Source organism: Mustela lutreola, chromosome 18, assembly GCF_030435805.1.
Source record: "Mustela lutreola isolate mMusLut2 chromosome 18, mMusLut2.pri, whole genome shotgun sequence".
NCBI classification, from domain to species: domain Eukaryota; kingdom Metazoa; phylum Chordata; class Mammalia; order Carnivora; family Mustelidae; genus Mustela; species Mustela lutreola.
In genome coordinates, this window is record NC_081307.1 from 41,080,629 (window position 1) to 41,106,561 (window position 25,933).

The 25,933-nt window shown below is 54.8% G+C and overlaps 1 protein-coding gene across 2 annotated transcripts in view; it reads right to left on the reverse strand.

Annotated features, from left to right (window-relative positions):
• Positions 1–25,933, reverse strand: part of DLGAP2 (DLG associated protein 2) — a 773,688-nt gene that overhangs the window by 44,154 nt on the left and 703,601 nt on the right. For both annotated transcript variants that reach the window (XM_059156120.1, XM_059156121.1), the window contains 2 exons: positions 16,702–16,849; positions 9,207–9,426 (listed from right to left, as the gene is read on the reverse strand). In XM_059156120.1, coding sequence (XP_059012103.1) covers positions 9,207–9,426; positions 16,702–16,849 — 368 coding nt within the window. The remainder of the gene's footprint in view (positions 1–9,206; positions 9,427–16,701; positions 16,850–25,933) is intronic.

The following is a 25,933-nucleotide window of genomic DNA, read 5'->3' on the forward strand; positions in this document are numbered from 1 at the left end:
AAAGGATCAAGCTCCCAGTCATCCACCTGGTTCCAGCCTCTCCTCCAAACTCAGGACTGGTCCGCGGCCGCGCCCACTGCGTGTGGCCTAGTCCCGCTCCTGAAAGCAAACAGCAAGTGGCCGGCACTCACTGGAAGTCTGAACTCGAGCAGCTCCGACATCTTCGTGAAGGCAGAAGGAAGGCAGTGCTGGAGCTTTTCTTCGCTCGCAGAAACGTTTCTGAGATGTGTGTCTCGCCGTGGCCATCCTGAATTTTAGAGCAAGGCAGGCTCCTCATCTGTGCGGAGAACGAGAACTCAGCTGGGCAGGGCGGCAGGCAACCATTCCGGGTCAGGGCCGCGGCGTGCCTCTCCCCAGGGTGTGCGCAGACGTCGTCCAGGGGGCGGGTCGGGGCGTGGCCGCCGGCACCCTGGGGAGAGGGCCGCACCTGGCCGCCGCCGCCGGGAAGTCTTCGGGGCTCACCTGCGCGTTCTCTTCCCACAGTCCTTCCCCCGGCAAGCCGGCTCTGGGCTCCTCTTCTTGAGGTTTCCTCGGCGGAAGCCAGCTCCAGGGTAACTTCAGCTGGACTCTTGTCACAGCCTGTGACAGCCTGGCTCGGTAGAGCAAGCGTCCGGCAGTCCAGGTGGCGTGGGACGAGAGTGGAGACCGAAGATGTCGGGCTGGGAGCCAGGGTCAGGGTCTGCGGGCCTCCGGGAGCTGCAGTCCTGATGAGGCCCCGAGAGGCCGGGAGACTCGGGGGGCCCTGCCGAAGGGACATGGAGATCTTGGGCAGCGGCAGGTTTCTGGGGTCCTTCCTGCCATGTGTGGGTGCAGGCCTCACCAAGCCCTGGGCTCACCCTAGAATGACAGAGGCTAAGTCTCCCAGTGCACCAGGCAGGAGAGCAAGGCACTCAGAACGGGGGTGGGGCGCTGGTCGGAGAAAGTAGATGATGCTTTGGACAGGCGACAACGGCCCGGGGACATGCGAGGCCGTGGGAGCTGGTGAACGGGAACCGCCCACAGAGACAAACAGAAAAGAAGGAAAGTCCAACTGGGTCGTAGCCAAGCTCAGGGGAGTTTAAATATTGAATTTAAAATATTAAGTCAGTGCCAACCGCTCCTGTGAATGGCTCTAAATATTTCATAGACTGTAGATTCTCAGGTCAATTATTCATACATTCAGCAAATATTTATGGAGTCCCGTACCGTGTTGGGGTAGATGAGGCGATGGGGAGCTAAATTCTTCTGGAGTGATCCCCCCAATGCCTCGGGAATGGATGTGACCTTCAGTGGATCCTCTGAACGCTATCAACTCAAGATAAACCAGGGCCTATCCTGCAGGTTTGTGACTGCTTTGGGCGGCACGTCCCAGCCTGGCAACACCAGCGCTGTTTGGGAATAATTGTGGGGTTGTTTCCAGTAGGTTCATTGGAGCTGATTGGTCATGTTGCCGGAGAGGCCACTGGGAGCAGCTCCCCACAAAGCAAACTGTGGGCTTCCTGATGCCACATCCCTGCTGTCACGCTGCTGGTGGTCGGAGACCCCGGGAGGAGGAATGTTCCGTGGGACAGCAGTGCCGCGGGGGATCCCAGATCAAGAACCCTTGGGAAGACACAGCATTACCCTGCTATCGTGTGTGCACACGGGAAACTCACTCCAGAGCACAGTCCGTGTGCGTCCGACAGGTTCTTCCCAACCCAGGACATGCAAGGCAATTCACAGGTGACGAATTCAAGCCCCTTCTAAGTGTGGACACCGCTCTGGGTGTTTCTGATGGCACGTTTCACCATTCCTAACTGGTGCCCGTTCTCACGGCCCTCACATCCCAGTAGAGAAGATTAAAATAATTCCTGACCTCTATGAGAAAACCCAATACTATAAACATGGGACACTGCACTCAGCTGTGGAGAGACGTCCCACCATGATGCCGGCTGACGGGAGCCTGTACTCCTAAGCCTTCTGTGTGCTATGACTCCTTGGTGGGTTGGTGGAACCTGCAGCTTCCTTCTCAAAGTCAGGGTTTAACCACAAAAAATAAAACGCAGATGATTAAAAACCTTACATTGTACTGCAGTTACCAAAATAGTCCATGTCTTTGAGATACAGATGTGTGTATTAATGTGGCAAATGATGAGCTCGAGAGCAGGACGGATGAGCACGGTCGTTTCTGAGCCCAAGGCACTCAAGGGATGTTTTGAAATGGCACCAAGAACTGAGTGGAGGTCACTCTCTGGGTTCCATGCTCGATGAAGTCATGGACACGGCCCTCGCGAGTGTTTCCTGTTGCGCACATCCATAACCAAAGCGATTCTTATGGTCAGACATTCATAAAAATAAAGATTCACTTTTAAACCCATCAGCCTTCATGCAGCCCTGACCCTTGACTCTATTAAGGGCCCCTGGACTCCAGGCTGGGACCTCAATTCCAGAGCAGGTGACCTCTGCTGAGAGACTGTCTGCATTTCTTATCAGTTCCCTGCAGGGCGTGAGCTGTCCACTCATCCAGGAGAGCAGGGACGTCTCATACCCGGAGCCACGTGCTTTGACCCCGCAGACCTCCGCGGTCCTGACCGCCTGTGCTGGGACGACCCCCGCAGGCTACGTGGCTGCTGAGTCTCTGGTGCCTTGCTGCTGCCGGTCACGGCCAGGTCACCTCTGAAGTCTGACCTCTCCCTCCCTTCTCTGTGGGGCTTTTCTGGCACTCACCATGGTCGTCCTTTTTCTAAAACAGAGTTTGCAGAGTTTTGTCTGCCTTCTGGCTCCACTCACTTCTGACAGGCCTGGTGGACCCGTCCCCCTACCCCGCGTGGTCCAGTAGCAAAATGCTGATTTCCCAATTTGAAGAGTCAGGCAGGACGAATTCTCTCCTGCCCGTAGGAGGGTCAGCTTTGTGTTCTAGCCAGGCCTTCAACGGATTGGATGTGGCCCACCCAGATGAGGGAGAGCAGTCTGTTTTCTCAATCCTATCAATCCAAACATTTCATTCAGCAGAAAGAAAGCAAACCTCGTAGAAACGTCCACGATTGTGTTTGACTAAATATCTGGCCCAGTCAGGCTGACACACGGTCAATGATCCTAAGTGAGATTTTCCAACGTTCCTCAGAATGACGATGCTTGCATCCTCTATCACCAACGCAGAGCAGAAGCCCGCCAGCCACTTGCAACACAACGGGAAGGATGTGGGGGTAGTAAGAAGTCTAATTCTCTTCCACTCATGTGCCATGTTTTAAAGGATCATTTTTATAAAAGGCAAATTCTCCAGAATCTAGAAATTCCTAACCAGAAACCATTTTTGTGTAAGTCCAGATTTGTCGTATGAAATTGTCTCAAGTGTTTCTTGGAACCCAGAAGCAAAGAATGAAAATTTGAAGTTACAAAAGTAACAAATCAATTATAACTTTTAAGTGTGTTTTAAAGACGATATATGTGAAATTATTAAGTCTGCATAATCAATAAACTGAAACGTACGAATAGGAGTTTATGGTCGTGTTCCTCCCATTTCCAGTGTGAGGTTTGTTTTTTTAAAGATTTTTATTTATTTGAGAGAGAGAGAGAACAAGTGGGGGGAGGGACAGAAGCAGACTCTCCACTGAGCAGGGAGCCCGATGTGGGACTCGATCCCTGGACCCCCGGATCACGACCTGAGCCGAAGGCAGAGGCTCTACCAACTGAGCCACCAGGCGCTCCACCGGTATGAGTTTATGTTCTATGTCATAATGGAAAGAAAACTAAAAATTCACTCTGGGTGATCTGATTTAACAGCATTGTTACAGGATTTTTTCTTCCTGAGAGAGCAAAATTATTTTTTTTCAATATTCTCATGTTTTATAATATTATGAATTTAAATAACTTGTCTAAGTTATTAAGAAGCATAAGTTAAAAAGTATAACTGTAATGCTTTTTAAACTAACAAGTAAGGACTAAAATCCATAGTATCAATGCTTTTATAACCTGTATAAAAGACAGTGTAAACACATAGACTAGTGCATACGGCTGTAGCTTCACGTCGTGGGCATCTAGTATCTCTACATCTTTGAAAGAGAAGCATCTTTTTTAAAGAAATGAAAATTAGGATTTTGTTGTTTTAATAATTTTTTTGTTAGAACTTATCTGATCAGGGAGGAGGAGCTAACAAATTATTCTTTCAAAGATTATGTTTATTTGAGAGAGAGCACAAGTGAGGGTGTGCAGGCAGAGGGGAAGCAGGCTCCTGCTGAGCAGAGAGCCTGATGTGGGGCTTGATCCCGGGACCCTGGGATCATGACCTGAGCCGAAGGCAGACACTTCACGGATGGAGCCACCTAGGTGTCCCAGGACTGATGATTTTATCTTGGCATCTAAATTGATTAGGAGAATGAATCAGAGAAGGCTTCCAGGAAGAAAGGGTCTCTGAGTTGCATTTTAAGCAAAGCTATGAATGACATACAGAAAGCCGGGCAGCGGGTTCTGGGCTGGGCAGGGCATATGCAAAAGCAGTGAGAAGGTCTGAGGGGGTGGGCACCAGCTGGGGCTTCCAGCGCAGCTGCGGGGTGAGCCTGGGTCAGGTCATCGAGGGTTGTTGTCCCCACAGGGGACGGAGCCTTTGCTCCCTGGTAACAGGAAACTGAAAGGGTGGCAGGCGGGCACACTGGGGCTAGGCTGTAATTTTTATTACATTTAACTGCATTCTATGCATTTGGGGGGCTATATTTTTAGAAAGAAAATCAGAGGCCCGTGGAAGGTAAGGGGGAGAGAGCATAAGTCCAGAGACAGCTTCTGGCTGCTGCCTCCACGACGGACAGAACGTGCCCCGTGGGTCTCCAAGCGCACCGCCGCGCTCCCGCCTGCTCCAGTTGTCCCCGATCTCAGGTAGGGACGGAGGGACACGGTCAGCCGCTGACAGTCGTAAAGTGTAAGGATCCGGGCTGCGAGTCTGCGGTATGTGGGTCTCCTCTCCGTCCTGCTGGGACTCAGCCTGTTGGCCGGTTTGGAGACGGAACGGAATGGAGCCCACGACTGGGGGTCGCTCGCTCTGTGGCCCCCTCCCCACTGTCAGTGCCCGGGGAGTGTTTCTGAGGGAGGCGCAAGGGTGGCCTGAACACGGGTTTCGAAGGAGAGAGCACGCTCACTCACCGCCTGCCCGGGAAACGGGGGCCCCTCCGCTGCGTTTGGTAACTGCACAGCTTCACCCCCCAGTCCCCAGGGCTGGGACCGCCTTGTGCCTGTTTATCCGGGAGGTCGTGGGCACACGTGGATAAAGCTGACGGCCGTCCCAGGAACCAGGGAGTTTCCATCCCACAGATGACGCCGCACCTTTCCGACGTCCAGCCTGCAACCCGGACTTCTACTGAAACGCAAGGCCACCGGGAGAGCAGAAGCCCCACGGAAGCCTTGGCAGAGACACCCTCAGGCTCCAGAGATCTTGGTGCCACGGGCCGCCTCATAAAGGAGGCGAACGTGTTCGCGGTCGGTCCTTGCCCCTGAATCACCCACGCGCCGGTTCCCGTGGCCACACAGCTGGAGACGAGCCTTTGGCAGAAAGTCTGATCCTGCGGTTGCCGGAAGGGGAGCCTCCATGTCCCCTGGCCACAGCTGAGGGCTTCTCCTGAGACCCCCGTCCGGCAGACTCCACGGGGTTAGGTTTCCCGTCATCTGGAGGAGGTTGGGTTCATGAGAAGGACTAACTTCACATGCCCAGCAGGGTGACGGGTTCCCCATGCTTTAGAGGACACAGACATCTACTCTGGGCTCAGGGTACCTCGTCCACCCAACCCTTCCCAAGGCTGTCAGCCAGTACTTACTATAATATTTACAGGATTTAGGATCACGGCATCATGATCCCATGACGGTAGACAAGAGAATGCCCCCACCCCCAGATGTCCACAGTCTTGTTCCTGGGCCCTGTGTCACCTACCATGGCAGAAGGCATGTTTGTAGGTGTGATTAGGTTCCGGGTCTGGAGATGGGGCCATCCCTGGGTTGAGTCCAGGCCCAATGTCATCCCCAAGTCAGAGAAGGGAGTGTGGGGACAGAAACAGACCCAGCTGTGGCTCGGGGGCTGAGGAAGGCAGCTGAACCCTAGAGGCCCAAGGTGCTCCTGGAAACTGGAATTATGATGTACACTGAGGGACAAGTTACTACTGAACTATAAACAATAAAATGAAAATAAATTTATGGCTATTTCCTCTGTCATGCTTTGTATGGATTTTCCCTTTGTTTTAATAACTTCTAGAATCAGTTGTGACATTTGTTGAAAAAACTTTTGACCCAGAGAAAAATCATTATAATCTAATTTTATGGCATTTTCCTCTACGGTATCAATAACGGTCTCTCCCCAGAAAGATCGGGTGGAATGCATATGTAGACAAGTAAATCTCTCTGATAAATCATTTCACAGACGAGGAAGAACCCATGTGTGAAATGAAAGTTAGGTGTTTTCGAAACCACTTCATGGAAGGACAGGACAGTAATCAGCACGCGGCCATTCTCCTAATGAGAGACACGGCGCAGGACAGACGTCTGCGGCTGTGTGTCGCCCCGCAGAGCACGTACCAGGCCCCACGTGCGTTCCCCCGGCACCTGAGCAGAAGGCCATTCGGCCGCGTGCCCTTCAGGGTTCAACACAGCTGCCCTCCAGTCCCCCCCGACAAGCAACACGCGCTGACAGCATCGGTCTGTCGGGTGTTGAAGGCAGGGGCCGCTGAAGCGAGCGCCCATGCGCGGGCGTCTAAACCAGAAAGGCCACCGCACGTCCCAGCGTTCTCGACACACTTTCACGCCTCTGTCACACAGTTCGTGAGTCCGAGCTGCGTATTTCGTTACACGAATGCATTTGTTCTAGGGGAGACAAGCCAATCGCATCAACTTCCACTTTTCAAGCTTGCAAAAAGAAACATATTTAAATAAATCTTAGGTTTCCAGATAATCACTGTGAGTAAATTTGAAAATCGTTTTCTATTTTTTTTGGAGTTATTTTAAGAGACAGTTGTAGAACCATAGAAGAAAATCAGTTTGTCGAAATGCCCAGAGGACCGTGGGGAGAGGTCAACGTTGAACGCCGCCTGCTGAGTGTGTTAGGACAGAACGACTGCCTGACAGACAGGGAGCCCTGGGCCGACTGGAAGGTTGGGGGCATTTACGTTCTGTGTAGCTGGAAGTTCCTCCCCCTACCTTTGTTTTTCTACATGAGGACTCTCCGTCTCTTAGTGTTTTCTCGGTCTTACCGAACGGACAGTTGCCGCCTGCTCAGGTCTGCGGAGGACATGAGCACACACAGCGCCTGGGGTGAAGCGGGAAACGGGAGTGCGAGAGAGCCCTCTGCTCTCCCCTTCTTCAGAATGGCCTTCTGGGCTGGGGATCTCCCCGAGCGGTTTTTGCTTCCTCTTTTAACCCGATTCAGGCCCTTCCCTGACCCTGGCACGGCCCCACAGCCCCAGCCTGGAGGCAATCTTGACTCCATAACCAGGCCAAGATCCGAGACAAATACAGACTAGAAGCATCTTTTGTGATTTATCTGGTGCCTACATTTTGGGAACACAACAATGTACTCATGAAAATGGTATGTACATAAATTAGAATTTTAGTCTGGTTTCTGCACGGGCTCTTGCATTATCTCTATGCAAACAGCTTTATTTTTCTTCTCCCATAATGACAGCCCTAAACACAATGAAGTCATTTTCTACTGGGTAATTACGGTTGCAAAGCCTTTCTGAAGACCATCAAAGTGCTCACTTGTCACTCGCTCATAAGAGACATTCAACAAACACGAGCAAAGAGATCAGCCAACATCTCTGAAAGTGTGTTTTTTAAAATGCAGGGGCTGTGTGCTCGCTTTGGCAGCACATATACTAAAATGCAGGGGCTGTGAAACTCACCACTTCCCTACGTTTGGAACGCGGTCATTTCCCACGAGGGCAGAGCAGGAAAGGTGGTCTGTGACTGCGCCGAGGGGAGGCAGGGACCTCCTGAGATCCGGGACGTGTAGGAGGAGAGCCAGAGGCTCAGCCCCGCCACCCACAAAGCCCGCCGAGAGGATGCCCCGGTAACTGCCACTGCCTGGCCCACGTGCACGGAGCACATCCGTGGGGCTGGCCCCTCCGTCGCCACGGCACCCTGCAGTGGGAACCCGGCACCCCGTGGCCCAGTCCACTTCTTCGGAACACCTCAAACCTTCATGGTCAAAACACGTCACCAAACCCCCACGTGGGTGCCACAGAGCCACACAGAAAGATTGCAGAGGACCCACATGCACTTTGAAAAGTAGCCGCTCGCTCCCTGCACGAATCAGTCACCACGACCGCTTCTTCTGAGCACCGAGAGTCGGGAAGTCAATAAGCTTGTGGTCCGGGAGGGCCTGACTCCCAGGGCGAGGCCCGAACGCAGTTCCTGCTTCCCATGGGCTCGCTCTCCCACCCCACGCTCTTCCCAAAGTGCGCCAACAGCGGCGCCCTGCTGCCCGCGGGCCGCTGAGACCCCCTTCCCGAGCTCCCTGTCCCGCCCCCTCTCCCCGGGCCCGCGCTTGTTTACCGGACACCGTGCTCGCCGTTTTCCCACACTGGTCCCTTCCTCGCTCTGCCCGGAGTCAGAGGACCTTGCCCCTGGCCGCGGCTGCTTTCTGAGTTCGGGGTGTGCGCAGCCCGGACGGCGCTTCTTGAGCACCATGTCGCGTGGTCTGTCTGGGCTGTGCGTACTCGTCACGCCACCCGAGTGGGAGCAGAGCCGCGAGCTCTTGCGCACCAACATGTAGTCCCGGTGGTGGACATTCCCGGGGTGGATACGGTTTTCCAGAGGAACGCAAGCCCGCCGTGACACCGAGCCGCAGAGTGCGGGGATGGTCAGCAGACCCAGGCAGGCGACACATGGGCTCTGAGCACAGAGTCGTGTGTATGAGCCACTCAGACTGGACGCAGCGAGGAGGGAGCCCGGGCGTCCTAGCGTGACCCTCAGGTTTGACCTTGATCCAGTGACCCTCGGCCTGAAGTTACGATCACTGTCCAGATGTCAGCGCGTCAGCCTGTTTCCTACAGAAACCCTCACGGAAGCTGCGCTGGATTCTTTTAAAGAACCTTGGTACTAAGATCACATCCTAAGCGGAAGAAAGGTCAGTCATGAAAGAAACGTTCCCAACCCCATCGCAAGTGTGACAACGCACCGAGAGCCACTTGGCAAAGGTACGGAACCTCTGCGGGATGTTGCTTCCCTGCGTGGAGGGGCTGTGCTCCTCTGGGAGGCCAGACGGGCGCTCTTACCTGCTGCGGACCGGATGGTCGCGGCAGTGTTGGGGGGCGTTGAGGCCGGACCACACTCCTCGTCCTGCGAGTAGCCGGCCTGGATGGCCCGGAGGTAGCTGTGGCTCCTGGTTCTGAAGCAGCCGGGGAGGTCCAGGGCGTCCATGGCCTGCGACTCGGCCTCGCTGAAAACCGACTCACACACCGACTCGAACTGCCCGTTCATCTCCGCCTCGCTCATCTGCAACAACAGTGCACAGTCGGTGGCGAGGCCCGGCCAGCGACCGCGGCCGGGTCCACCCAGAACGAGAGAAGACAAAATGCACCTGCCCCAGCGCAGCCTGTGCAAGCGCCGTTCCCGGGAGCTGGGCCGCGCGGGTCTGTCAGGCTTAGGGGCATCTTCCTGGGCTATTTCTTACCAAACGCTAAGAACGTCAGCTCCAAGACCCTCCTGACATTCCGAGCAGCCCACGGAAAGCCTGACGGGTGGCAGCCGGGGGCGGCAGGTTTGTGAGAGGCCGAGAGCGTGCGAGGTCAGGTTCAGACGGCCACCCCCCTCTGTGCTGTCCCCAGCGCCTCTGTCACCTCTCCAGGCTGCTGACAGCGGCCAGCGCCAGGTGTGGAGGCCACCGTTGCAAACACACGCTCAGTCTGCTTCTGGGCATCGTCATGGAAACCCACCACGCGTCTGGCCGGCGGGGTTTTGCCCTGTGCACCCCAGCTCTGTTGCTGTTGTGCTGGGACAGGAGGAGACTCACCTCCTCGCATCGTTTGGCAGGAAGGGAATGGTTTGCAAGGCTGCAACGTAACTCCCAGGTCCAGAGTCACCCTGGGAACCTCAAAGTTCCAAATGTATCAAAATGAATCTCCAGGCTTTGGACAGGGGTGGGGGCACGTGCGCACACGGTCGTGACCATCGGGTTGGCTGGAGGGCCCTGGTGTGGGGTCCGTGACACCGGCAGGGGCCGATACTCATGAATTTGCCCCGAGACCAACTCGCGGTTCTAAGTGGGAGTCCAGGGAGGAGGGACGCGGTGCTAACAGCAGCTTGGCGGGGGGAGGATTTCAGGAGTGAGAAGTCACAGTGCGCGGTCGCCCCTGGCCTGCGGACCGGGAGACTCCCTGGGCGGTTCAGAGCCAGGCTGAATGGACCGCTGAGGAGGGAGCCCTCTCCTGCTACTCCCACAGGCTGGGTCTGCCACTTGCGTGAACCCTGCGTGGCTTAACAGGTGCGTATGCGCGGGACGAAGCCGATGGGTGAGGGCCGAGGCCCACGGGAGGCCGGGAGGGTGAGCGTGGGCCCCGCGCACAGTGGGGAGGCACCGGGCGGAGGGAGCGCCTCCTGGGTCTGCACTGTTCCCAGATCGGCCCCTGGCCCATCCCTCCTGCCCTAGGCATTCGGAGGGTCTGGGGCCAGACCCTGAGACCCCTGTCCCACTTCCCAGGTGGCTGCTCCCTGCCGAGCCCACGAGGAGCCCGCAGCCACTCGTCCCCAGCACACTTCTGCACCGCCGGCCGCCGCGTCCACACCCACACCTCCTGGCAACCCTGGCTGACGCCGACAGACAGGCACGAACAGGCACTGTCTGAAACGCCACGTCTGTCGCTGTCCTCCGACCATTCACAGAGTGAAAGCAGGTAAAAGACCCCGACCGCCCCTCTCACAGGGAAGCAAACGTGGTTTTTTCTAGTCTCTAACTGTGGCCCTGACTGCGGCTTCTTTGGTGTCACCTGGGTTCTTGACTAGAATGCAGGCTCCTTCCACTCAGCAGATCGGAGCACGCCGAACCCGGGCTGGAGGTCCAGACGCTGGAGGCGGGGCCTGCCGCCACTAAGACCCATGGCGTAAGGGGAGGAGTCTCTGGGTTGTGCGGCAGAAAGGACCAGAGGGAAATTACAGGTGAGAGTGTCAGTCTGAACAGCCTTTGGGTTCCTGAAGCTGCAGAGGGACAGACAACAGACAGAGCCAATACTCGCGTCAGGACAGCCCCAGCTCCTTGGAGAGCAGAGCACGGGACACACACGTGCTGGTTTGAAACATGGCATTTTCCACGACACACGCTATCACAAAGCCTCCGATTGTCTCATATCACTTATGTTGAAGATCCACGTTGGACAGCCTGAAGAGGCCCAAATCTGAGTGATGTGGCTCATGTCCGGTGGCAGGATTTAGTGGAATCCCTGCTCAATCCCACTCCCTCCAAGGAGAAAACCAGTTTATAGACAAAGGACTACAATTTCCGTGAGGCCCACTTGCTGGCACTTACAGCCACACGAACACTTCAACACTTCAGGAGGTTCTAGAAGGAAAGCTGCCTTGTTCCTCCCAAAGAACTGGTCAAAGTGACCTGCTCTCTGAGAGCTGACGTGTTCACTGAGACTGAGGGAGACTCGGAAACGCAGATACAACGTCACACGGGGACTCGAAACGCGGCTCAGCTCCCGGAACCCAGGAGGACATTAAGCGCGAAAGTTACGGCCACAAACAGTGTCTTTCAAACCTTCCTCGGTCTTCTTTTGTGAACCATTAACTCAGAAATGCAGCTGGACCTGCTTCTGGAGAATGTGGGCGCCAAGGAACCAAAGCAGGCAGCGGCAGGAAAACGGGGGATGACCGAGTGGCTGTCCTGCATGTGGCGGGGAAGCCTCGCAGAGGTCGTGAGAGATGGCACCCCTGAGCAGGCACGCCGGGGTGTGGCCGTGTGGAAAGGGGGTGGTGGGTCCTCAAGAAATTCAAAGAACTACCCCAGGACCCAACACATCACGTCTGGGTATCCGTCCATGGGCGCAAAGCAGGGGTGAGAATGGTGACCTGCAGACCCACGTCCTCGTGTGGCTACTACTGCATCCTGCCCATGGAGGGTCTGACACCTGCTCTGACTCAGCCACTCCATCCGTGCCAGGTCCCCGGAGTGGTCACTGCCTCGGAGACACCGAGACGGCCGTGCCAGGGTCTGGGGGGCAGAACTGGGGCTCTGCCGAGTTCGGGGGATGGACGGGGGAGGCCTGCACAGCACTGCCGGGGCACTGACCACCACTGACCTGCGCACTTGCAGACGGTCCAGATGGAACACTCTGCTAGGGATGTTTCGCCACAATTAAAACAAAAAGGCTGCATGACAGAAGGAAGCTATGATGATCCAGATCATCTTTTTAAAGAGAAGGAGAGAGAAGGGGCCGAGAGCACGCACGGCTGGAAGCTGTGGGAAGGACGCAGCCCGGACGCAGAGGGCCCCCTCCATGCGGCCCAGGCCCCGGCTCCGCACCTCCAGTCCAGGCACGGCGTGGGTTGTCAGACTATCCCCACCACGGACGAGCAGAAACAAAGGGAATGCAGAGACCGTGCGCCCGTGACCTCGGGCGGCTGGGCCGGCCCAGCTGGGAGCGGCGCCGAGGGCGAGAGCAGCGAGGAGACGGAGCCGGGGCTCCACGCCGGCGGGAGGCCGTCTCGGGCGCCCGCAGACGCTCACCGGGAGGGGGGCAGGGACGCCACTAGAGTTGGGGGCCCCACGGCAGCTGGGTCACGCCGCCCCAGTGGCCCCAAGCGTGCGCCTCTGCCTGGGGCCTCCGTCCTCCTCCTGCAGAGAGGCGTCAGGGGAGACCTGGGGACCCGGCAGCCGGCCGCTTCATACCCTGGGACCTGGGGACCCGGCAGCCGGCCGCTTCATACCCTGGGACGCAGCTGTGTCCCTGCAGCGTGCCGGGAGAGGGCTGGGGCTCATTAGGTGTCTGACCCCAGCAGTGCCAGGACGCATGGGCAGCTGGCATCTGCATGGCTCTGGGACCCTCCGGGGTGGGGCGCTGGCCCTCCACACATGGGGTGTGGGCACGTGACAAGGTGACACAGGGAAGGAGGCTGCTTGGGGTCGTGGGGACGGGGGGATGGGAGGGCCGCAGTGCTGTCTGCTCGTCTCTGTGCTCAGCTGGGGCGTGCCGGGCACAGACATGAGTCCCTGCTCATCCCTGAGTGTCACACAGGTGACCACCTTGAGACGCGGTTCCTGCCTCGCTGCCTGGCGTCCCGCTCCCCTATGTCCTCATGTCCGCACACAGCTGGGAAGGAGCTCCAGGGCACGTGGCTGAGGTCAGTCTGCTGGGAACCCACAGTGCTCACGCCCCACTGGGTGACCCCTGGGAGACAGTAACGGGCAGAGCCATGGCAGGGATGGGGACCTGCAGGCTCAGCAGGGCACACTGCTGCCTTGTTATTATTTATCAAATGATGGAGAACTGGACGGTCTTATGGTCTTGCTCTAAGTGCTCTCTGGGATGTGGAAACCGTGGGCATTCTTCCAGCCATGGCACAGACTTGGCCAGACAGACTGTAATGCAGAACGTGGACGTGTGTCGGGGAGGGGCACAGTGCCACCAGGACAAAGCCCACTGTGGTCTCTGGAACAGTGGGGACATCATTCTAGGAGTAAAAACCCTGTTTGGGGTCTCGTCAGATGAACCGCCAAGCTGGTGTGTCCCAGAGAGCTTGGGGAAGGTCGGCCACGACGAGATGCCTGGAGAGCGCAGGCCACACGAGCAACACGATGTGTCTTTCTAGTACCTTCCAGGACGTTTCTCCAGGGGAGAGGCTCTGGTTAAAGATAAATCCCACCGCTCAGGCTAGTCCCCGGAAGGGGTCACGTCCCGCCACCACTGCAATCCCAGTGCCCCTGCTGGCCGGTCCAGCGTCCGCCCCGACGCTCCACGCACCCACGTGGACTTGTCCCAGGCTGGAGAGCTCAGAGACGCCAGACCCGAGTCCAGCGACTCAAGTTCCAACCACTGCACTGCTGTCGCACGAGTGAGTCTCATGAGGACTCAGTCAGACCTGTCGTCTTGCTTCTGCACCGGAGAGAGCACTGCGTGCCAGGAGTGCGGAGTCTGGAGCCACTGTAGGCACCACTGCAAGGCGCTCAGGGACACTGCGGGGCTCCTGGAGCATCGGCCCACGTGCACGGAGCTCCGTTCCTGGAAACTGCCCCCTCCTCCTCCTCCCCGGGGTGGCAGGTCACACCGGCCGGGGTTTCACATGGAATTATGACAGATTTGCTTCCAGGGCTGAAGTGGCCCTGTCCACTGCCGGGGCACCGGGGTTCTTCTAAGTAACACTTAAAAAAAAAAAAAATCAGAATTAAAAACTGAGTTCAGCGTGAAGTCTGACCATAGAACTCAGGAATCAGAGCGACTTAGAACTCCGGAGGTCCAGGCCTTCAAAACCGGTGAAGCCCCACACGCCCACCTTGTCCGCCACTGCTCCCGCTACAGTGGTGAGTACTTCCCGACAGAGAATGGCGGAGGGACCTGCTACTTTTGGAAATCCCGGCTCGGTGTCACTAAAGACACGGTGTCGAGGATCGCGCACGGGTCATGTTCCTGCCACGAGGGAAGCTGGCGGCTCTCGTGAGCGCATCTGCAGAGGCGCGCTGTGCACTCAGGGAAGCCTGTTTGTTGAGAGCAAACGAGAACCGACGAAAAGCAGAATCGGACCCACAAACAGAGGACGAGCTGACGGTCGCCGGGAGATGGGTGGTGGGGACGGGAGAAACAGGTGAACAAGAGAGGAAGGGGCAGGCTTCTGGTGATGGAGTGCACGAGTCAGGGAGACGGAGGTGCGGGAAGGTCTGTTACGTCGGACAGCGGGGACCGACACGGGACAGCACAGACGCAGTTACACTGCAGGGAGCACCCCAGGACACAGAGCGGGGTCCGGCCCCTGCTTGAATCTAATGCGACACTGGGGGCCAACTCGACTTAAATAGAAAAGAAAGAGAAAGAAAGCAAATCCTGGAGGAGTCGCCCCGTCTGCTGTGAAGTCACCCTGCCCCCTGCCGCAGGTCCTGATGGGGTCACGTCTGACTCTGAAGTCGTGTGTTCGTAAAGGAGGTGTTGCAACCCGAAGGGACGCTCGAGTCTCAGGAGAAGCCCGCTGGGAGGGTCCTTCTCCGGGGGTGGGCGTGAGGTGGAAGGTGCCTCCTAGAGTGCCCTGTTCAGTTAGTAACCCCTACTGTCAGCTTGGACCTTCTTGCTGAGCGGGGCGTCTCCCCAATTAACTCGATAATTACGGTAATCTGGCTGCCGGCCATCTCTTGCTGTTTCTATCATTACGTGCAGGGGCACGTGAGGTTAGGCTGTGGTGTGGCCCCCGGTCCCAGTCTGCCTGGGGCTGGGGGTCAGTCCAGGATGGCCCTCGTGTGCCGTCAGGAATGGTCTGGAGAGGGAAAGGTCCGCTGCAATGATCTTTGCTGAAGCTGGAAACCTAATCCTGTTTTTAAAGAAAACCAGCATCTGAGTTGGTGAAAGAGGTCATGTCTGTCTTCAGTTGTGGAATAGGAAAAACCCAGACTGTTCAGTAGAAAAAGTCCAGAGTGCAACTCTCTGATGAGAAAAAAACTTAAAATGAGCAGTCTCTTGCTTTAGAAGGCATTTAAAGCCTGTGACAAAACCGTCTTCAGCATATTTGAACCCCTGGCAGGCTCCCGAATGCTCCTAGCGCGTCTGTAAGCAGGAGGCTTTCTAGAATTACGTGCTACCGGTACTGTTGCTATTACTCTAGTAACAATATTGGCTGGCACCGAGTGTGCACCGACTGTATACTTCTCTTCCCAGAATGAGAGTCAACATCCATGAACCCCGCCCATAAGTGACTGCGGGTCACCCCCGTGCACGTGCGGCCTTCCTGTCCCTGCCGATGGGGAAGGGGAGGTTCTCCTCAGCGGAGGGGCCCACAGGGAGGAGGGAGCCGGGCTCTGCCCAGCCACACTCTAGCCGCTACTCCGCAGGAAGGGCAAGAAAGCATCCGGTATAAGCCTGAGACCCATGGGGTGAGCTCCTGCACTGTTTTTACCTGCAGCTAGAACGAGTAAGCGACCTGTTTAACATTTCAGGCGTTCAGCTCTTACTGCTCCTACTCGGAGGGCAATTAGGAGCGCAGCCAGAGCTCGCAGCCAGAGCTCGCTTTGCTCAGGTGAACTCTCTGAACAGTTCAGAACAGGAGGGAAGCCCGCTGGGCTCCTTGCCCCTCCAGTAGTCATGCCTCTTGCCCCCAACTGAAACCTCAAACACGGCCACTTGATCCCGGGGTCACTGATCCCACCTGGCTGCGCAACGACCAAGAGACAGGTCCTGTGCGCCCGGCAAACTCGGCTCTGCACCCTGGATTATTTTCACCTCCTCTTACTGGGTTTGCAGAGCTGCCAGTGGGTACCGGGATGGAGAGCCGCTGCCTTCAGACCCCGGCTGTCATGCACCTGCCCGGCCCCGCCCCCCCGGGGAAGGAAGACGGTCTGAGCTAAGACAGCAAAGCAGGCTGAGACGTCACCCCTGACGCAGAGGAGGCCAGTGTGCGGGGACGCCATCGCAGGTGTGCACCATTCAGGGTTCCAGGGTTCCCGGGGGGAGGTCAGAGACGGTTCCAGGCAGGAACGTCCTTCTGCTCATGGCCTTGCCCCCAGCAAGCGGCCACTGTGAGGACGCGGCATTAGAGACCGGACCCGAGGGAGAGGGGAGGGAAGGCATTCCCGACCTGGCTCACACAGCTGGCCTGACTCAGGGTGCTGACGGCTCTCATGTAGCTCTGGTTCCGCGAGCGGAATTTCGGGGAGTTGTAGCTGGCTGAGGGGTCCAGGCCGTGGCCGGCAGGCACGTCGCTTGTAGCTTGCAGGTAGCTCTGGCTAAAAGAGAAAAGAAATGAAGAGAAAAGGTGTTCTGTGAACATGCACACAGAAGGGGCAGAGCAGAGAGGCTCGTTCCAGTCCATGCCAAGAGGCCGTTGGGAAGTTTCCAGCTGGATGTGTGTCTTTTGGTGGACATCCCAGCATTAGGTCCACACCACAGGCTCAGTTACAAATGCAAAGTTGTCAGAAGTGACAGGGGATGCTGTTTACAAAGCTGCTTTGAAACCTGACTGTTTGTGGCCAGGTAACGAAGTCAGGATCCTTCCACGTTCACGAAATGTGCCGAAAAGCACTGTAACTCACACAGCACAGCACTGGACGTGGCTTCTGAATTTAAGCCCAAAACCTGAGAATCTTACAAAAATCATGTTAGCTTTTGGCAACTTTACACACTCAGAAAAACAAAAGGAAGGCCAAAAGTCTTGCCTTTGGTTGTAACTCAGGCACAATTGCGCGGGTCACGCACTGCAGCAGAGAGAAAGAGCAGGCTGGGAGGCCACCCCACCTCACCCTCACACTGGCTGCGTTCCTGCAAACTCCCTTAAAAACAAGCATTCTCTGATCCCCCTTCATGCTATGCTCCCCCATGTTTAAAGATGGGAAGCCCGTGAGGGCTTGTGGTGGGCAGAAAGGTCCACTTAGCTTAAACTTCTGGTCCGCTGAATTCCGCTTCAAGTTCTGCAGACCACATTTTGATAACAGAGTAAATATTCATTTTATCTGATCCCAAGCTGCAGTTGTAGGACCAGATGTAGTGAAGCCTCTCTCCTAGTTTGGGTCGCAGTGGGAACACCAACAGGGTCAGTGCACGGGCCTGGACGTAAAAATGGGGGGAAGTACTCGGTTGCCAAGTCTGACTCTGTTGCCAGTTCAAGTTTGTTACTTGCTTTTCGGAGTAAATTCCTGATGTAATTTGTTTTCTCTGTGATTTACTTCTTTCTGTAAAAATGGGTTAGCAGAGAGAAACTTGGCCTCAATTCTAAGTTCTGAGTAAGCAGTGCCCATTTATTACAGATATAAAGTCTGTATTTCTTTCTTTCTTCCTTTAAAAAAAAACAACATTTTATTTGTTTATTTGACAGAGATTTATTTGACAGAGATCACAAGTAGGCAGAGAGGAAAGCAGGCTCCCCGATGAGCAGAGAGCCCAACGCGGGGCTCGATCCCAGGACCCTGAGATCATGACCTGAGCTGAAGGCAGAGGCTTTAACCCACTGCACCACGCAGGTGCCCCTAAAGTCTGTATTTCTGCCAATATTAATAATACTTACTTTCACATATCATGTCCATTTTTGTTTTAAAACCAGGTATGTAGCACATTTTCAGTTCCCTTCACTGATAACAAAATAAAACAAAAAGAGGAAGAAATTAGCTGTCATACAGCTGGTTCTAATTTTGTAATTTGGGCATCTAATGGGGAGTGGGGACTCTTCGCCTAGACTCCTGGTTTGATCCCACAGCTCCAGGCTGGCAGGGCCAGGCCTGACTAGCCAGGCAAGACAGGTGGGCAAAGCCTCAGGCGTGGTCACCCGTCCTGAGTGCCGCAGGAAGTGGCCAGAGTCCAAGGGAGCAGTGAGATGCCGACGGACTGCGTCCTGGACTGGGCTGCATGTGGGGCTTGGGGTGGCTTGCACAAGTGGGTGAGGTGTGTGTGTGTAGCTGGCCCCCACCCACAGCCAGGGTCTGCGTGTTTTCAGTCCAGCATTGTGTGCGGGAGCCTGGAACCCTCCAGCTAAACCCCTGACTTGGGCTTTTGGCCTCACTTCTGACTTTGCAAAAATGCAAAATCTCTGCATCTCCCCTCTCCTTGCGTTGTTTTGAAATGGCTCATGTCACACTTCGCATTTCTGCCAGTCGGGGCCGATTTCTTACTTTCTTGCCACATCCTAGCTTTCCCTTCTAATACCACCCCTCGCCGTCCCCGCGTTCTCAGATGAAGGGTCTTGGGGCCCCCGAAAGATTGGGTCTGTCTCTGTCTCCACACTTTCAGCTCGGTGGCTGTGAGGGAAGAGAGGTCCTCAAAATGAAAGCAAGTGACCCTTTTGGTGGCTTCTGGATGGCACTCACACCCGAGGAAGTCTATGTTTCCAACATGTTTCCTAACGCCCCGTGATCTCTTTCCTCCAAAGCGGAGCAGTTGTCACTGTAGAAAGCTAAACACATTTTTTCCTCTGAAACATTGACTCATGATGGCTCACGTTTGCTACAATATTGTGCTGGATACGCCCGGAAGCATGTGACGTGGCACAAACCGGACACTGAGTCACTGGTGCCAGCTCACACACGGTGTGCAGCAGAGCTAGACCGTGCCGCCAGTCAGATCCCAGATTCATGCTTTTAGCCCCAAGATTGCAGCTGCTGAGTCAGAGAAGCAGAGAGATACATGGCCCTTCATTTCATGTATCTTAAATAGTTCAAAAAACCCCTAACTTCAGCCTCACTAGACTTGAGAGGATTTTTTTTGGCAACCGTTCAGCGTTTCTCAATACCACCGTGTCCCAGAGAGACAGCTGTCCAAGCCGATCACACATCTGGAGGCTGAAAATCAGACCTGATGCTGAGGGGCACGGCTGGGGCTCAAAGCCGAAGGCGGGCTCCTTCTCCGGCACACAGCGTGCATCCCCAAGCCCCTGGGACCCTCACTCCAGGACAGAAACCATCCTAGGAATCCCACGTCATTCTGACAGCCCCTCAAAGCCCCGTGGTTATTCCCGAAAATGGAGAGTTCCTGCTTTGGGATCCTGGTTGCCGGGGGGAGAAGCACATCTTCATGTCTAGTTTTGCCCTGGCTTAGAGAATACGAAAAGGAAACCATAGAAAGGTTTCCAGAATAACACAAAGATACTTTTTTCCCGTTTTCCCCTTCTGAATGGCAGCCCTGCTGGCCCGTCCCGCCAGTGTGGAGGCCCGAGTCGAAGGCTGCCAGAGGGAGATGCGGGGGAGCAGGGGCGGCTTCTCGGAGTCCTCATGCTCCCCCCACGTCCCCTCCTGTCCCACCCCTGAATCCTTTGCTGCCGGTGGCTGCCCTGGGTCTGTGGGCTGAACCCCGGGCTCAGGGGCTCCTCCCTGACGTCCGACCCCGTGAAACGGACGGACAGAACCGAGTCTACGCGAAGCAGGCCCTGTCTTCAGCGACGCCAGTCCCGTAAGCAGACTCGGGATCCCCGACGAAGTAGCCCAGGCCTTTCTCTCCAGCGCCGTAGAGGAGCGGTAAGCACTGCGCGGGTTGCGGGAAGGGGAAATCCGCACCGAGTGTGTCCCTCCCAGAGCCACAGGCACCCTCCACGTCTGCTCCGCACGAGGAGTTAGGAGGTGTGTCTGCTGCCGTGTCTTCCCCTGCTTGGGGCACAGGCTCTGGCCCCGAGCTCAGTCATGACTGTTTCCTGTCTTTAGGATGGTCCGTCAGAGGGGCAGGACCCCGGAACAGGCCTGAGCCCCGAGACCGAAGGGGGACACGGAGCGCGGTCGCTGGTCAACCCAGGTGAGCTGGAGGGCAGGAGAGGAAGGGCCACCTGCGCACAGCCCAGAGCGGAGGCGGCAGCGGCCCCAGGCAGAGCCATCAGGGTCACACACCCCATGGGGGAAATGGTGTTGGGGGATTTGGGGCAGAACTAGATGGTGGCAAAGGTAAAAAAAAAAAAAAATGGTAGTGCCAAGTGACCGTTCTGAACAATTCATCAAATCTGTTCATGAAGAAGAGACTTTTCTGAGAAAAGTCATGAGTTTGGGGGATGAACCACTGTATTTTTAGAAAGTGAGAGGATGTTGGGGGACAGAGACCCCAGGGGGTGGTGGGGACAGCCGCCCCACGTGAACACGGCCTTGCAGGCACACTGGGCACCCCCCGTGTTCCCGGCGCCCCACGTGAACGCGGCTCTGCACGCGCACCCGCCCCGTGGCAGGTGACGGGTCCCGCGGTGCACTCCGCGGCTGGCGCGGAGAGCACACGGCGGGGGCAGCCTGTTCCCGCCCACTCGAGCCCGTGTCCCCGCAGACAGGTTTCTGCTCCTTGTGGGCGTCTGCAAAGCGCGGCTCGCAGTAACAGGACCTAATGTGTCGTGTTTCCTGAATATTCAACACGAAAGGCTTAGGGGGTGCCCAATGTGGGGCGCGCTTGCTTAATGGTGACAAACACCCATTTTCTTCGTCCTCGGAAGGCCTGGATGTGGGGAGGGGACCCAGGGCAGCCACTCTGGTGTTTGGTCGCGATGTCTTGTCCAGCAGGAAGCTGATAGGGAGGGGGCAGCCCATTTTTCCCTGTAAGATTTTGTCCTAACAAAACATTTCAACTGTTTAAACCTTTTTAAAGAGAATAAAAAAGAGATCCCCCCCGTCCAAAATAGAAATCCCAGAACACAGCAATAAATACACAGTCTGTTTCTACCCATGGAAACCAAGCTGGTGTAGGCAGGGCAGAGCTGCGGCGCACAGCCCAGTCCGCTCTGCGGGCGCGGTGACCCCACCGCATGCTGTCCTTCGTCCTAACTGCAGGGGGTGACGGGGCTGTCCCTGCGGCTCTGCTTTTCATTCCACCTGCACAACCTCCTTTGTGACTCGACCTTCCAGCTGCCCCATTGTAAAGGCTAGGTTATCTGGCTTCATGTTTTTGTTCTGTGGGACGTCTCCGTGGGTTCAGATCCGTTGTCAGATGGGAGCGTGCTCCTTCACTCCGCGGCCTGCCATCTCCAGTTCTTACTGGGTCACTGGATGTGCGGAAGCGTCGCCTGTGACGCTGAGGGTCCCTCTGCAGTGCAGACCTGTTCTCTTTGCGTGGTTCTTCACCCAGGATGGGGAAGAGGGTCCTTCACCCAGGGGACCCTCGGCCATGTCCGGGGGCAGGGTGGGTTGGGCGGGGGCATCTAATGGTCGAAGTGAGAGACGGGCACAGCGGGCTCCCGAGAGGAGACAGCTGTCTGGCCCCAAACATCACCAGCGCCGGGACGGAGAAGCCCAGCTTACCCTTGGACCAAATTCACGCCGTCTTACAAGCAGCCCGTCTCCAGCCAGCAGCACCCGACCCACAGTGTCTTCAGGCGCACGCTGAACATTCACTACAACAGACTAGACTTGGGGCCCTAAAACGGACCTTAACAAATTCCGGAAGAACAGAAATCATGCCACGTGTGCTGTGGGACCGTGGCGACATCAAGCTAGAAATCAATCACAGCACGGTTTCTGGAAAAACCCCAAGGACTTGGAGGTTAGACAACAGTCTTCCAAATCCCTCATGGTTCCAAGAGGAAGGGTTTGGATGGAGATGGAAGCACCCCCTGTGCAGGGTGAGGGCGGGGAGGCCGTGCTGACCCTCAGCCACAGAACAGAACGAAATCTCGCCATTTGCGACAACACGGACGGACCGAGAGGGTGTTACGCTGAGCGGAGTACGTGGCCGAGAGAAAGACCAATGGCACAGGGTTTCACGCATATGTTGGATCTAAAAAACCAAGGGAACAAACACACAAAACCCAGAAACAGACTCTTAAGTACAGAGAACGAGCCGGTTGTTGCCAGAGGGGAAGGTCGCGGGGAGTGGGTGACGGGGCTCAGCAAGCACGGACTGCGGACTGTGCGCTTTCCAGCTGTCCGTCGATGGTCCAACGAAATACAGTCGGGAAGGGGCGCCTGGGGGTCTCAGCTGGTGAAGCGTCTGCCTTCGGCTCAGGGCATGGTCCCAGGGTCCCCAGATCAAGTGCTGCGGGGGGAATCCCCGCTCAGCGGGAAGACTGCTTCCCCTCTCCAGCTCCCCCTGCTTGTGCTCACTCTCTCCCCATCTCTGTCAAACAAACAAACAAACAAACAAATCTTTATACAAAAAGAGGAAGAACTACAGTTGGGTTTTGGGTATTTTGCTAGCGCCCTGGCCTCAGTGAATGCCATGATTTGTTCTAGTATTTGTTCCGTACTTTCCTTAGGTTTTCTGTGTGAACAATCTTGTTGTCTGAGAATAAACAGAGTAAAGTTCTTCCTTTTTAATCTCGATGTTAGTTATTTATCTTGCTTGTCTTATCTTGCTCAGCTGTTGTCCACTCTAATGTGAATAAGGAATGATAAGGTTGGCGGCCCAGCCTTTACCGAATCTTAGATGATCTCTGTACTTACGCGGGCTCCACATCCCATGCAAACACGCTTCCTCCTTCCTCCAGCTGAAGGAGCTCCCTTTCCTCCTGGGTTTGCCGAGAGCTCTCTTTTCTCCGCATGCTTTGATACGATGATATCACGTTTCTTCTCCATTTGCTAATGTGGCGGATCCCTTCACTGATATTTATTTATTTACTTACTTCCTTATTTGTTTATTTATTTTAAAAGATTTTATTTACTTAATTGAGTGAGGGAGAGCGAGAGCGAGCGGGTGAGCAGAGGAAGGGGCCGCGGCAGAGGGAGAGAATCCCCACACAGACTCTACCTTGAGCACGAGGCGGGACCGACCTGCGACCCCAGGACTCCAACCGGAGCCGAAACCCAGCGTCAGCTGCCTGGCGACCAGGCCACCCCGGCACCCGCCCTCTCTGACTGATGGACACAATCAACCGTGCTTCCCGGGAACGAGTCTATTTGGTCACGAAGAAACTGTGCTCGGTTCTTTTTATGCATTATTGGATTTGGATTGTTAATATTTTGTTCATTTAAAACAACGAGTAATTGCCTCTTTGGGTGACGTTTCCGTACCGGACTCACACAGGCGCATAAACAAGCCGAGCGGGACCTGCTCCCCCGCCCTCGGGTGACTGCGTCTGGGCACATGGGGTCACAGCGTCCTTACACGTTAAACGGGGTTTCACGGCGAACAACTGCAGCCAGAAGTTTTCTTTGTGAGGATGTTTTGAACAATGACTTGAATCTTTTTAGTCCATAATACAGTTGTACAGATTTTCTAGTTCTTCTGTGTAGGTATGTTTTTCTAGAAATTGGTCCAATTCATAGAAGCTGTAGAATTTGTTGACATAAATTTGCTTACAGTTTTCCCTTTTAATCTCTGTTGGATCTGTAATCACTCCTTTTTCTATTCCTCATATTTGTAAAATGTATGTTCTCCGCTTCCCCTTTCTTAAAGTGGTCAGTCTTGCTAAGGGTTATCAACTTTATTAATCTTTTCAGAGAACCAATATTTGCTCTTCAGGTTTTCTTTATTGGTCATTTTATATTTTACCGATTCTCCTCTATGTTATCCTTCCCTTAGCTTGGATTTAATCTGCTCTCGTTTCTTTGCTCTTTAAGGTGACAGCCTGGATTGCTGTTCCTAAGCCTATTTGTCTAACAGAAACACTTAATGCGTGTGGAGGCTGCTTTAGCGGCACACACAAACCTGCACATGTGGGTACCCACCATTGTTCAGTTATGGACAACTTACGATTTCCCTTGCGACTTTCGTCTTTGACCCATGATTTATCCACAGGTCTGTGATGAGCTTTTCTAGGTGTCGTACAGTACCTTCCGGTGCTCAAATCACACATACACCAGTCCACTTATCGCTATTCTGTGCATTACTGAGGCTGTTTCTTCTCCAACATTTTACCTCTCTTTTCTTCAGCTTTTATATCCGTTGATTTGTTTCCAAATACCAAGACTTCCCCTTCGGCTTTCTCAGTCTGCCCTTAAGCAGTGAATTTCTCACTTCAGATCAGGTGCTCCTGTTTCTGAAAGGTGAGCTGGTTCTTCCCACTGTCTGTTCACTCACCAAGACCAGCTTTTCCTGTGAGACACAGACCCTTACAAGAGCTGCTTTCAAGTTCTTTTTGGATCATCCAAACATCTGGGGCATGGCAGGTTCATCTGCATGTGTTTCTTGCTAGTGAGCCTCATGTTGGTACAACTTTGCATGGCTTTTTCTTTCATCTTCCTTAGGTCCAATGGATGTTGTTGACTGAGACTCTGGATCCTGTTATCTTCCTCTGAAGAGTGTTGATTTCTGTGCCAGGGGGTCATCCTGAACTGTGGATGCGGGGATTTGCACATTCACAGGATGGACCCATGGAAAGCCCCAACTGTTCCCCAAGTTTAATATTCACCATGTTTTAGATATCTTGCTATTTAAAAAAAAATATTTTATTTATTTAACAGACAGAGATCACAGGTAGGCAGAGAGGCAGGCAGAGAGAGAGGGAGAAGCAGGCTCCCCGCAGAACACAGAGCCCGACGTGGGGCTCGATCCCAGGACCCTGGGATCACGACCTGAGCCGAAGGCAGAGGCTTTAACCCACTGAGCCACCCAGGCGCCCCGATATCTTGCTATTTTTAAGACAACACAAGTTGCTAGACTTTAATCCCTAAACTTTTTTTAAAAAGATTTTATTTACTTATTTGACAGACAGAGATCACAAGTAGACAGAGAGGCAGGCAGAGAGAGAGAGAGAGAGGAGGAAGCAGGCTCCCCGCTGAGCAAAGAGGCTGATGCGGGGCTCGATCCCCTGACCCTGAGATCATGACCTGAGCCGAAGGCAGAGGCTTTAACCACTGAGTGACCCAGGCGCCCCTAATCCCTAAACCTAATAACTCATTTAAAAAACTACTACACAGCAGTTCAGACATACCTGCCTGTGGCCTGCCCATGGGTGTCAAAACTATGAGGCCTTTGCACAACGGGGTTGGACATGACGATCTTCACGAAACTACTTCAGAGATGAGTTGATGCCCTGGTTGCAGAGCCTTCAAACCCGCTTCTCTTCCCCTCCTGGAGACTCTCAGACATGCCCCATATTCTTTTCATAAGCTTCCTTTCTGCTTACTTAAAGAGTCACTGTAGAGCTCCTTTGTGAGTCCCGGGAGAATTTGCATACGCTCATGAGCGTTCCGTGTGGCGACAGAGCTGTGCACCCCAGGCTGTCAGTGCTCAGAGTGACCGCAGAGCCCACACCTGGAATCATAGGGAACAGTGTCTCTGAGGTCAGTCCGGCTCTGCTGAAAGGCTCCCCTGGGTTCATTTTTGCTCAAAGTCTTTAAGTTGGCCTCACTACTTATATCTCTACCAGGAAGTGTTGAATACAAGTAGAATAGAAGATATCAATTTAATTCTTTGAAATTTAACATTTCTGAGGTTTTTTTTTTTTTTAAATTCAATGGGTTATAACATATTTCCCATAATTT